The sequence below is a fragment of the Mirounga leonina genome, unplaced genomic scaffold (assembly GCF_011800145.1).
Source record: "Mirounga leonina isolate KUSES-001 unplaced genomic scaffold, KU_Mleo_1.0 Mir_53, whole genome shotgun sequence".
NCBI lineage: Eukaryota > Metazoa > Chordata > Mammalia > Carnivora > Phocidae > Mirounga > Mirounga leonina.
Window position 1 is genome coordinate 71,882,199 of NW_023270807.1, and position 13,698 is coordinate 71,895,896.

At 40.6% G+C, this 13,698-nt stretch overlaps 1 protein-coding gene across 2 annotated transcripts in view; it reads right to left on the reverse strand.

Moving 5' to 3' along the window:
• Positions 1 to 13,698, reverse strand: part of ROS1 (ROS proto-oncogene 1, receptor tyrosine kinase) — a 104,083-nt gene that overhangs the window by 66,334 nt on the left and 24,051 nt on the right. For both annotated transcript variants that reach the window (XM_034990382.1, XM_034990380.1), the window contains exons 9-16: positions 13,316 to 13,392; positions 11,523 to 11,645; positions 11,173 to 11,357; positions 9,916 to 10,013; positions 5,565 to 6,061; positions 4,006 to 4,218; positions 3,153 to 3,263; positions 1,919 to 2,097 (exon numbers count right to left, since the gene is read on the reverse strand). In XM_034990382.1, the coding sequence (XP_034846273.1) occupies positions 1,919 to 2,097; positions 3,153 to 3,263; positions 4,006 to 4,218; positions 5,565 to 6,061; positions 9,916 to 10,013; positions 11,173 to 11,357; positions 11,523 to 11,645; positions 13,316 to 13,392 (1,483 nt within the window). The remainder of the gene's footprint in view (positions 1 to 1,918; positions 2,098 to 3,152; positions 3,264 to 4,005; positions 4,219 to 5,564; positions 6,062 to 9,915; positions 10,014 to 11,172; positions 11,358 to 11,522; positions 11,646 to 13,315; positions 13,393 to 13,698) is intronic.

Below are 13,698 nucleotides of genomic sequence, written 5' to 3' on the forward strand. Positions count from 1 at the left end.
GATGTACACATCCTGATAAGTGATGACCTCTCTCCTTGCTCATCTCTATCAGTATATTTCTCTGATATTAATTCTGCCATTACTGCATACCTATTATGTATCAGGTAGTGTATGTTTTTATCTTTAAAATATTAGCTTTTGTAACCCTAACATTATAAAGGATTTCTATCACAGGTTAACTGGGTTCAAAGAAGCTAAGTAATTTTTCCTGGAGTTAAGCAGTTTTGTTAGAGATAGAGCAAATACTTGAAAGCAGTTTTTACATCTACTCTTCCACTTCCTCCTTCAAAACTATTTTTAAACTAATCCATTTCAGGGAGTATTTTCAGATTTACCCCACTCAACTCCATTCCACCGGATAACATTGGCACTTAAGAATTCAGGCTACACCACCTTGCTTTGTCTCTAAACACATTGCTTTGTATGCTTCTTCTATTATTGTATATAGGTATTTCATCTCATCAAAAGAACAAGGACAAGTAGCAGTGGTTTACACAACACTGAACATATGAAAAAACTGTACTTTATACAATAAAAGGGTGAATTTTGTCATATGTGAATTGTATCTCATAAAGTTGAATTTTTTAAAACAGATACATGTCTACTATTTACTTCATATTCCCTACCATGCCTATCCTCATGGCTCTCAACACATTGGTAATAAATAAATGATTGTTGAATGAATAAATGGACAATTAGTGCCCTCCTGATTAGAAAATGGTTCCAGTACCATATTTCTGGATCTGTCAGACCAGTATTCTCATCATTAACCATCCTTCTCTTCGAAGGGTACCACTACACAGATGTGCAGGATGTCTTCATTTTGTGTCCAGCTACACTTGCCCCCCACTCTGCCTGACTCTGTGTGCCCGGCGCCTGGTGCTACAGGCTGCATCAGCCGGACTCATTCTCTGGCTTCCAGTGATATTCAGCCAATGGAAGCACTGGCAGAAGATCAGAGGGCAGAAAGAAAGAAGGATTGGGGTCCTTATAGCCCCAGGTCGCTCCTTGGAAGACCGTACCTTCTGACAGTGGCTGGGTTTCATGTCAGCAGCTTCTTTTTTTTTTTTTTTTTAGATTTTATTTTATTTATTTATTTGAGAGAGAGAGAGAACATGAGAGGGGAGAGGGTCAGAGGGAGAAGCAGACTCCCCTCTGAGCAGGGAGCCCGACGTGGGACTCGATCCCCGGACTCCAGGATTATGACCTGAGCCGAAGGCAGTCGCTCAACCAGCTGAGCCACCCAGGCGCCCCTTTGTCAGCAGCTTCTATAGCTATAGCCCTCCCCAGATTCTTCCCCTACAGTCCCTTGCCCTCATATGCCTGAAGGTAGTTATATCTTCCCACACTTACTAGCCCCGGCCATGCTTTACCATCCTTTGCTCATTTTCCTTAGCCCTCTCCACACCTTTGAAAATAGTCCCTTCATTGGGTTTCCTTTAATCATGCCTTTGGAGTGTGTCATCTTCCTCCAGGACACTGACCCTCAGATGAACATTTTCATATATTTAAGATATTATTGAAAATCTAGAACTAGTGTACCAAACAGCAACATAAAGCTTCCTTTACATATAAATCCCTTTTAATTAAAAAGTGAGTAGGTTTGGGTGCCTGGGTGGCTCATATGGTTAAGCATCTGCCTTCGGCTCAGGTCATGATCCCAGACTCCTGGGATCGAGTCCCGCATCGGGCTCCCTGCTCAGCGGGGAGCCTGCTTCTCCCTCTGCCTCTCTCTCTCTCTCTCTCATGAATAAATAAATAAAAATCTTTAAAAAAAAGTGAGTAGGTTTGAGGACAAATATTAAATAACAGCATAGGTAGTATACAAGTATGAAAAAAAAAGTCATGAAAATGACATGTAAGTCACTGGAGGGTGGGTATTGTGCTAGAGCATCCAGAATGCTGAGATTTAACTTACCACATATGTCTTTCCAGCCCAATAGAGAAATTGACCCAGCCAATCAAAAGCTAGAGCGCCTGCTCCTGCAATGTTGGATATGTGATAATTTTCTGAGATATCCGTCCCATTCAGCAGCCACACGTAAACATCACCTTTCATATCGCTGTAGTAGAGGCTGTTGTTATACCAATCCATGTCTCAAAACAAAGTGAATTGGTAGCAGTTATTTCTCATGCATGCCAGCGTAAACGTGGTGAGTCAACAAATCACACATGCACCTCCATATACTTTCAGAGTGCATACTAACATGATATTCATTAGAACTTCAGGGATCTGTCAAGAATGTTTCAATAATGTTCTCTCAACATCTCAACCCCTGGGACTAGGGAGAGGGATTAATATTCACTGAGACCCTCCCTTTTGCCAAACATTGTCCCGGGTACTTAACAGATATCACTTAAATCTGATAACAAAGGTTTAAAAAGGGATTATCCCCATTTTTGACTTGGTGAACCTGAGACTCAGTGAGATTATCTATTCTGCCCAAGGCCTCACAGATGAAAACAGTAGGAGCCCAGACTGAAGACAACTCCAAAGCATAATTCTTTCTACTATGACCACACTACCTCCTAAGTCCAAGTCCTACGTTGGTCAGAAATGCCTCTGTACTTTCAGTGGCCCAGCGAATATAACAACTAATTCACATAACTATAGGAGATGTCATCTGCACGTAGGCTCCCTGGTGCACCACCTCACAATGAAGACTTTCCTTCATCCTAAGGTCTTCTAGGCAAAATTACCCACTTATTACTTAATAATTACTTAATATGCTCTTTGTCAAGAAATTATTTCTTCCACTTTACTTAGAACTCCGTGCAACCATTCCTTGCGTCAGTCTTACAGCAAACGTAGTAAGTTACTGAAGTATAGCTATGTTAGGTTTGGAACCAGGTAGGCTGTTATCTCGAGATAACATTGAGAGGTTCAAATATAGGAGAACTATATCAAAGCCTTACTGAAACGGGCATAAATCAATAAATAGCCTCACATTTTGTGAACTAATAAATAACACCCATACTGGAGAACTGACATTTTCTTAATGGCATCACTGGCATCGTAGTTCAGTCCATGTTTTTTCCCTTTCATTATTGACCTAATACCAAAACGTTCAATTCTTTGGATGTATTGAGGAGCTTAGGAATTCTTACATGTAGAAACCTGACACCCAAGTGAACAAGGATTTGGTGTTTACCTGACACATTTCCTATATCAGAGGATAAGAATGTTCCTGGGCCAAAGCTATTCAGTGGCTTACTCCAAAGACCATCTTCTTTCACAGCCATGATAAATGGTGGTTCTGAAGCTGTTTGGTGAAAAGAAATTAAAAGAAATATCACAGAAAACACACGTTTTAAGGTACACATCTTATACCCTAAGATTTCCTTTATAAAGTAAAAGACTATCGATATTTAAAAAATACCATGGAAGGATATGAGTGATTACATCTGCTTAACAGAATTATCTATCATGTTAAACGTATTTCCTGATTCTTACATAAGTAATTGAAGTTGAATGTGAAGAGAAATGTGTGGTGATGCTGCCTCTTAGCAATGTCATGGTCATGGCACGATCTCCCCTCCCCGTTGGCTATTGGTTGCCACGATTTCATGCCGAGCACCCAGAAGTCATCGTGGTAACAAGAGCAGTATAAATGGTATAGTTCTCTTTCCATGTTCTTTCAGCCAAGAGGGTGGAGTTCAGCATAATTCACAGACCCTCAACTTCTCTCACCATGACCTTCAGAGTTCAAGGGCTATTATTGCTTCATAAACCATGAGAAAGAAGAAAGCCATAAAGAAGAGGAAAATTATATCGTTTCCTCAAAAATATCTTGAAAAGGTTAAGATAACAATTTAGAAACGTAAGTTAAATATCACACAATGCTCTATTTGCTTTCTTCATCCAGATAATAAACACGTACTCCAAGAAATCCATGCATCCTCATTCCAGTTTCTTTACCACATTGGAGTTGAGGACCTCTCAAGGACACAGGGAATAAACCTATGTTGTCAGAATTACTCCCTAAATCAAGAACATGTTCTCACCTGGCACCAGGGTAGTACCCACCGAAGGCTCTGACCAAGGGCCTGGCCCCTTGGGAGAACTGGCTCTCACAGAAACCTTGTATTTCGTAGCACTCTGCAGCTCAGACACATGAAGCACGGTCCCACTGATGTTCGAGAAAACGTGAGTGATTTCAGGAAAGTCTTGGGTTGATACTTTCACCTCATAAATCCAGTTCTGCCAGGCAGAAGGGCCTAATCAGAAAAGTTAAACCATATTACTCACCAGGATGAGACAGGCAAGGGCAAACAAAAGGTTGTCAGTGAATTCATCTACAGCTTCATCTTGAGTAGAAGGGTAATTGGGCAGTAAAACATGCTACCCCTCACTAGTCATCAGGGTTGGTCTGACGATACGACTAGGACACCGTCCATTCCAGCCATGCCATAGTTTGTGCTCCATCAAAGGAGACATCATTTCCAACAAATCAGAGTCAAAGCTACACGTGGGCTGCATAAAATTATCAGAGGCGTGTCAAATAACACCCCAGGTGTAACCAGCCTCCTAATAAACAAATGTTTAATGATGAATCTTTAATATAACTCTCAGTGTTTGTACAGTATCTTCCTTCTAGAAGCCCAAACTATACAAAACCAAACAACAACAACAAAAACTGCCTCTAGAGCAGTGGAAATATACAGCAAATAGGCGTAATTAGCTTTGTCTTCAAGTCAAAAATAGCCCATGTTTGCTAAATACGCTAGGACCAGGAGTTGGCAAACGACAGCCCACAGGCCAAATCTGGCCCGCTGCCTGTTTTTGAATATAAAATTGTACTGGAATGGCACAGTTCCTCATTTACATATAATCTAGGGATGTTTCCACACTGCAACGACAGACTTGAGTAGTTGCGACAGAGACCATATGGCCCACAGAGCTGAGCATATGTACTATCTAGCCTTTCCTTTATAGAAGAAGTTTGCCGACCTCTGTGCTAGATACTGGCTAAGTGTTCTAATGATGCATCTTAATTCATTCTGTGTGACAATCCGAATGAAAGATATAATTAACGCTCCCATTTTCTAGGAGTGAAAACCAATGCACGGAGCAGTTAAGTAATATGCCCAGGATCATTCTACTAATAACTGACAAGACCAGCCTTTGAACCCATGCAGGCTGGCTCCAGAGCCCACCTGCTTACCCTCCACATACACTGCCTGTTCGGAGATGGAAGTTCAAGTTCAGAGAGTTTTAGGAAGTTGCTCTGATTCATGCAAGGTCTGGATGGATACAAATCTCAACCCACCTGCACTATCCCTCTGGCTACCATATTCACTCAGACCAGAATGTCAGTGCCTGGCTCTCGGTAGACACTCAGTAAATGTTCCAACTATTGTGTTGGGATATACACAAGAAATATAGAGATGTTCCTAGTGCAAAACCAGTAAACGCAGAACAAATGTCTAAGCACTTTTTCTGGAGCTAAATAGCACTTTTGGTTGATGACTGAATAATCACATACAGGTTCTCAAAATTGAGTCGTGATGTCAAGCAATTCAAACTTTCCTCCTTCCAGCAACACTGGGCGGGGGGCACTCACTGGCTCCAATGGCGAAGGCAGGGGGCTTCCACTGAACCAGGGCCTGGTGGGAGCCAAAGAGCACGGAGAGCTGCTGTGGGCAGCCTGGCAGGGGGTGCGGCTGAGCGTAGGAGCTGAAGATGACCAGGTTACCAAAGCCAAACTCTTCTATGTGACTCAGGTCACATCCCACGATGAACTCATTAAAAGACAGAGAGTCCTGCTGGAAAATGGCCTTGCCATCTGTGACAAGGAAGTCATTGTTTTCACAAGCAAAGCTCTTCACATCAGCAAAGGAGACATGAGCTAGGACAAGATGGGAAGCAGAGCCGTCCAGAAATGTTGACATGAAGACATGAGCGGTGTCATTGAAGTAAATGATTCGTTTGGACTGTGGCTTCACTGCAAAGTCCTTTAATGTGCAACTCTCCACAATATGTAGGGCTTCAGAGTCCCGACCAGATGGCACGGGGAGATCTACTCTATAAATGCCGTCTTTCAGGAGATAAAAGACATACCTGACATGGGATCAAAAGAAACCTGGTGTGATCCACTGCAACCTGCTTTGTCCTGTGATGCAATCAGAACCACAGTTCTCACCAGTCGCTAAGCACTGGGTGTCCCAAGGTACACAAGGGTAAAGGTACTTACTAAAGCTATGTACTATTCATTTAAGTTAGAAGCTGGAACATTGGAAAATTTCAGCCTCGCTTACAATGCTTTGTCTTTCAATTATATATGTGACTATAAGGAATCAGAATTTAAGAGCAGAAAGGGTCTTTCAGATTTGCTAATGAAGCCTACTTTTAAAGGAAAGCATAGTATATAAAAATGACATGGCTAAACATGTTATTTATTGAAAACACTTTCCTCCAAAATGCACATATTCTTAAATCTAATTCTTTCTATACATTTTCCCATGCACTGTGAAGGATAAAATAGAAGAAAGTAAAAACGTTTAACCTATTTTTAAAACCACTTATTATTTCGCTATAAATATCTAGCAAAACTACCTTGCATTTTGTAGTGGACTAGGTTTTTTTTTTTTTTTTTAATATTTATAGTTAAGTGGGACAATAGAGCTACCATTTTATAAATCATGAAGAAATATCCCACAAGACAGCAAAACAGCTGGGATGGACCACCCAGCAGTTAGAAGAAGCCAGTGGAAGAATTTTGTAAAATAAACCACCTAATTTGGAGCCAAATCTCATGGTAATAGTACATGTGGATTTTTAATAATGAAACAGAAAACACCACCAAAATATTTCATTGATAAACCAAATCTACAAATAGAATTTTAACTAAAACATAAAACTGTTAATTTGGATGAAGCTAATTTAGAATTTGTGATCATGGAGACAGATGCTAACACAAGTACACTTCTGCTGGGGCATCTGGGGGCTCAGTCAGTTAAGCATCTGACTCTTAATTTTGGTCAGAGTCATGAGATCAAGCCCCGAGTTGGGCTCCACATTGGGCACGGAGACTGCTTAAGATTCTCTCTCTCCCTCTCCCTTTGCCCCAGCCCATCCCTCTCTTCCTCTCTCAAAAAAAAAAAAAAAAAAAGAAAGAAAGAAAGAAAAGTATACTTCTGCTTAGCAAATCTTTCTTATCACAGCCCCATGGATTGACAGGATTCCAACCTCTCATCACAACTGTCATATTATTTTCCTTGTCCTATTCAGTCCCACCCTTGTTCTCCTTGATGACTATTCCAAATCTTTATCAATATGCTCGACCCCTGTGCTACAATAATATCCTGAAATATAAACTCCATGTTGAGATGTGAACCTATGTTCTTTTTCTTAAGAGAGGGTTGTAGCAGGCAAAAAGCAGAAACAACTTGGCTCTTAACTTTCTGCTTTAGTTTCCCAAGTTCAAAGCTATTAATGGAACATAGAGGGACTTCAGAGTAGACAAGAGGAAGAAGATTTGGGGTGAAGATTACAATCCTTGGGCTGCAGCAGAGAGAGGACAAGTGTTCAACCCTCGTTGCCACTTTGGAGGGTAAAGAAAGGAGAGGGAAGGTGCACAGAGCCGGGCTGCGGAGGGAAGAGGGCAGAGGTGAGAAGGAGAAGAAGCAGGGTAGGGGAAGAAGGGAAGAGGTTTAGAGTAAGTACAAACTCAGTGAGTGAATAATTCAATGGTGCAAAATAACAGCAGAGAGGAAACCACTTCTAATGCCAGGAGAATAAGTGATTCACACATCTGGCATTCCTTAGGGACACTATATACAAAGTGCTGCTAAAAGGTATACACTGATTTTTACAGAAACGCTATTAGTGTAGGAGGAGATGATTAGAAGACAGGCCCTGGAAGACAAATACTGGCTCCACAGCAAAAGAGCTGCGTGATCTTGGGCAATTACTAAGCTGTGTTTACTTTCCGATCCATAAAGCTGAGATAATAAAAGTACCTACTTCATACAGTTGAACAAGAATTAAATGAATTTTTGGAAGTAATACACTTAGAGGCACCAATTAATATTATCATTATCATTTCTAGTCACATTTCAAAATCTAAGCACAAATCAATTTTATCTAATGGAATAAAGAGCCACCAGAGACTTCACTGGGATGCATTCTGAGTGACTGATTGAGTGGGTGAAGTTTATTATCCTTGTTATATTTATTATATGTAATATTATAAATATATTTACTATTATTTATTTAGTGGGTGAAGTTAAATATATTTACTATTATTTATTTAGTGGGTGAAGTTTATTTATAAAATGAGTCATTTTGGGTAAATGCCAGCAGCAAAGTTCCATCTCATAGGATCTTACACTTTTACAAATGAGAAAAATAAAATCCAGGGAGTCCAAAGGACTCACCCTACAACACAGTGTTTGTAAAACATATTCTTGAATCAGTAATTCATGCAAACTTAAGTATCAAGACAAAATAAGACAAAGTAAGACAAAATAAGTACCTAGTAAATTATGAATGAATGTCAATAGAAAACTTGATTTCAGAGCAATAATGAGCAACCTTATTTTTTTTTTTAAGATCAATTCATTGGGGCACCTGGGAGGTTCAGTCAGTTAAGCATCTGCCTTTGGCTCAGGTCATGATCCCAGGGTTTTGGGATCGAGCTCTGCGTCGGGCTCCCTGCTAAGGGGGGAGCCTGCTTCTCCCTCTCCCTCTGCCTCTCCCCCCCAGCTTCTGCACTCTCTCTCTCTCTCAAATAAATAAATAAAATCTTTAAAAAAAAAATCAATTCATGAAAAATAAAAAATGTCATGGGCTATATATATATATTTTTTTTCATTCAAAAGGAAAACAATTTTATCTGACAGGAAAGAAAAAAACTTCATCTTATAAACTTGGCCTTGCTTATTAGCTATCATTCTCTGGTCACATTTGAGAAATAATATCGCCAAAATAATTTTCTGTGTTTTCATCCTTCACATTTATGTATATTTGGAGATCACACAATATATTCACAGGGAATACTTCATTTCATCCTCAAAATAACACAACTGGGCAAGCATTGTTATGTTCCACATACGAACGGACAAAGGAAAAGTCACAGGCACAGTTACTTGCTCCAAGTCAGACTGCAATTTAAGCAGGACAGCTGAGCTAAAATGTGTCCATTTTATTTGGCGGGGGGGGAATAGTTATTTAAAATGGGAAATTTTCACTTGTTATTAACCATCAACACCTATGTCCGAAGATGGGCAAAAGCAGCGTTCTTTTTTTTTTTTTTTTTTTTTAAAGATTTTATTTATTTATTTGAGACAGAGAGAATGAGAGACAGAGAGCATGAGAGGGAGGAGGGTCAGAGGGAGAAGCAGACTCCCTGCCGAGCAGGGAGCCCGCTGTGGGACTCGATCCCGGGACTCCAGGATCATGACCTGAGCCGAAGGCAGTTGCTTAACCAACTGAGCCAGCCAGGCGCCCAAAAGCAGCGTTCTTGGTAACCAGCCGCCTCTGAGAGGTCTGAGGACAGGACCAGGGAAATGAACTGGTGCTGAATTGCTCAGCAAAAGAAACAGTAAAATGGAAGGAGGAGTCACAGGCAGGAAGGACTCCATGGGGAGCACCGAGGAGGCAATGAGACCCAGAGTCATGCCATAAAATAATGACAACTCCAGGACTGGAACTTAGATCCCTGAGACCCAGAGAAGAGATCTTTCCCACCTACCCATATTTTACTGTGAAGGAGAGGAAAATCTACTCAGCTTGAGAAGTTGTGGATCAAGTTTGCAAGAAATTTCCTTGTGGCTCTATAGAAAGCAAACTTTGCCTAGATTTAATTACATTTGAAATGAGATACATAGGTTGGCTCCTCTGGTTCTATCAAGCAAGTTTCCCAAAGATTCTTGCCACGGAAGAGAACTCACGGTTATAAGGCTAACACTTACCCATTGTACGAATCAGCCACAATTTTCTGAGGTGCGGTAATTGAGGGAGGAGTAATTTCCTCAATGTTCGAGCAGTTTCCTAAATCACAGACATATGCCTAGAAAATCAAGCATGCATCCGTGGATCAGTGTCTGTCTGTATTCAGTTTGGCCAACAAGTATTTCTTTTTTTATTTTTTAATGCATCCCCCACCCCCACCCCCTCTCTAAGAATAAGTATTTCCTGAGCATCTGTTCTGTGCTTAGAATTGTGCTAGTCACTGACCACTTTTCAAAGTATAAAAAAAACCCCACAAAACTCATAAAAGTCAGTTTTATATCCCATATCCTAATGAATGTGCATCCTGTTTACACCAATGAAATACAAATACCTATTTTCCTGGCTTGTGGAACTAATCAAATTTTTTTTTTAAGATTTTTTTTCCTTTTTTTTTTTTTTAAAGTAATTTCTACACCCAACATGGGGCCTGAACTTAAAACCCTGAGATCAGGAGTCATATGCTCTATCGACTGAGCTGGCCCACCCTTCAACTATTTGTTAAAATGTTAAGCTGTATCCAAGATTATGCGCTTCCGGCCATGGTGATTGTAATAGGCCTGTCCTTTTGAAAGAAGGAAAGTTGAAACACAGCAGGACTGTTTTCTCAAAGATTTCAGTAACACTGTATTTTCAGAGACTACTAAAGTTACCCTTGGTTATTATATAATTTAAAATGCTCACAGCTGATTTTTTTTTTTTTTTAAGATTTTATTTATCTATTTGAGAGAGAGAGAATGAGAGACAGAGATCACGAGAGGGAAGAGGGCAGAGGAAGAAGCAGACCCCCTGCTGAGCAGGGAGCCCGATGCGGGACTCGATCCCGGGACTCCAGGATCACGACCTGAGCCGAAGGCAGTCGCCCAACCGACTGAGCCACCCAGGCGCCCGCTCACAGCTGATTTTAATCAGCTACTGAAAGCACAGACACCAGACACCACCACTCTCTTATGAAAAATGGATCATCATTAATGTAATAAACCCATGGCTCTGAAAAATCACAAATAAAGATGATTTAACAGTAGGTCAGGACTGTCTTAGGTCAAGTCCAGACCTTCCTAAAGACCAGATCTATGACTCAGGGCTAACCTAGTGTGTAAAACTTAGTAAATACTCACTGAGTATTTACTGAGTGAAAGAATTAGGTTTACCTACAGATATATCAAGATATGCACGTGAGTGTCGATATCCAATTATTCACTTTAAATCCTCAGACTCACCAGTTCATCCATGATGAAATACATTCTCTGATAAAGCCAGTCTACGGAGATGGAAGAAATTAATCTTGAACCTTTGTAAAAAACTCTCAGGTCAGACGCATCAGACATGTTGGCAGCCTCTTTCATCCATATGAGAGTCCCTTCTGAGAAATAAACGACTTGCTGGTGGACATTAACCGATATTCCTAGAAGAACCATGCAAATACATGCGTGTTATGATATCACAACCAAAAAGAACCTTACGTGACAGAAAATTTATTTCTTTAATTTTTAATAAGCAGTTTAAAATAGAAGTCAGTCTGGGTCTTTTTTTTCCACACTAAGGAAACATTTCTTCCGATCATACTGACCTGTAATATTATGGTGTGTAGCATCTGACTGAAGGCAATGTGCTTCATCTACTAAATGTTTTAAAGATCTCTTTCTTAGAGAAGCTTTTCTGGATAAAAAGAGCCACTGTTCCTCTTCTTGAACTAAAACAATAACATGATTTATAGGCAGACCAACCACATGCACATCAACACACAAAAAAACCATTACCATCCTTCAAAGCAAGGCAACTAACGATCGAACGAGGCTGGTCGGATTTTTCTCTGAAGGCAGCGGGGGCATTTCAACTGCAACATATATCACATTATTCCACGATTGGGGGTGGGAAGTACAGTGTCAGTCAAGTAGGCTTTATATGTATGTGCCCCGAAAGACCCCCCAAATAACACCACATAAGGGATCACTGCTCTCAACAGCCTTGCACCCTCAGGAGCTCAGCTCATTACCCACAGCCATGAGAATGTGGCTGCTCGGTGGAGGTGGTCCAGCCCAGGCCAGACTGGGCTGTTGCGTAACACCAGACAGACACTGGTTGTCTCTGTTTTGTCTTCAATTCTCTCTCCCTTTGAGGCCAGAGAAAAGTCCTTAGAGCAATGAAATCTGAGGACTGCAGGACTCTGCTTGACATCCCACTCAGTCGGAGACTGATGCAGGGTGCGTCAGTGAAGGGCAATTAACAAAAGTTACGCAGTAATTGCAGTAACAACAACCTTAAACCTGCTCTATATTTAACACATCCTTCGGATGCTTCTTGCATAACAAAAATGCCTCTCCTTTCCTAGAGTCCAGTAACAGCCAAAAAACCAAAGGCTGGTGATAGACAACACTCAATACACATAGACGGGTGCACATTAGGGGAAGGGGCAGTCCATTCAGCAAATGGGATTCTGGCGAAAATAGAAAACAGACTCCTAGAATTCTGAATCTTTCTGTGTTGTTCAAGACTCCTACTCGTGTCCCCAGAATATTTCCAGTGCTTCTTAGAAAGCATTTTCATTTATTATTTTTTCCATACAGGTATCATACAGTAAGTATTTAATCTCTCAGGCAATCATTCAAATGCCAAAATGAAAAAAAAATAATACTTCAAAATATAACAAAAGCTAACTTGGTAGATTGAATATTCAAAATGGTAAAATGTAAATTATTAAGTCCAGATATATTTAAAAACCTGAAGGAGAATGGAATAAAAAGATATCTGATAGGAGCACCTGGGTGGCTCAGTCGTTAAGCGTCTGCCTTCGGCTCAGGTCATGATCCCAGGGTCCTGGGATCGAGCCCCACATCGGGCTCCCTGCTCTGCGGGAAGCCTGCTTCTCCCTCTCCCACTCTCCCTGCTTGTGTTCCTGCTCTCGCTATGTCTCTCTCTGTCAAATAAATAAATAAAATCTTTAAAAAAAAAAAAGATATCTGATATGTATTAAATGATGATACATAATACAAAATGGGGGTGAGGGCAAAAAGATTACATGTATACCTAAGCGTTTAATGTGAGTCACAATCACTAGTGATTTCATCTGAAACTAAGGCTTTGTATGAGGTCATTTTTTTTTAATCCCTAAATTTTTCATTCTAATTTTGAAATTCCTAAATTCTAATTTAAAACCTTTGGGTCCAATAACTTCTATTTGTCAAATACTGGATGGGATTCATTTAAAATCGGAGCTTACCAAGTACCAAAAGACAATGTTGATTTGGGCAGAAGAGGTGGGGTTCTTGGGATCAACCAGATGAACCAGGACTCTGAGATCTGAACCCACCCTTACCACCCCCTCAGTTCCCAAGTAACAGAAGGGGCATTCCCAGGCTGTACCTGCTGAGGATAAAGTGGTAATACTAGATTCTGCTTCTGGCCCCTCACCAACTTCATTTACTGCTGCAATGGAAAACCTATTCCAAAAACAATTTAGAGAGATGTGTTTCACATGGCATGGTGTGAACATGAGATAAAAAGAGAAGGAGCAATAATACTTCTATTTAAAGAACAATGTGGCCATGCACGTATCTAGTTACTCAGTCCCACTGCTCAGCACTGAGATGACCATCAATCACATCCTTGTTTGCATTCCGCATAGAACAGTTCAGGGTCACAGAGGTCAAAAACTGAACTCTGCTATCTGCATGACCCCCATCCCTACCCTAATTTAAAGAGGCCTTGGTAAATGCTGGAAAAGCTAACAATAATAAAATAATCCC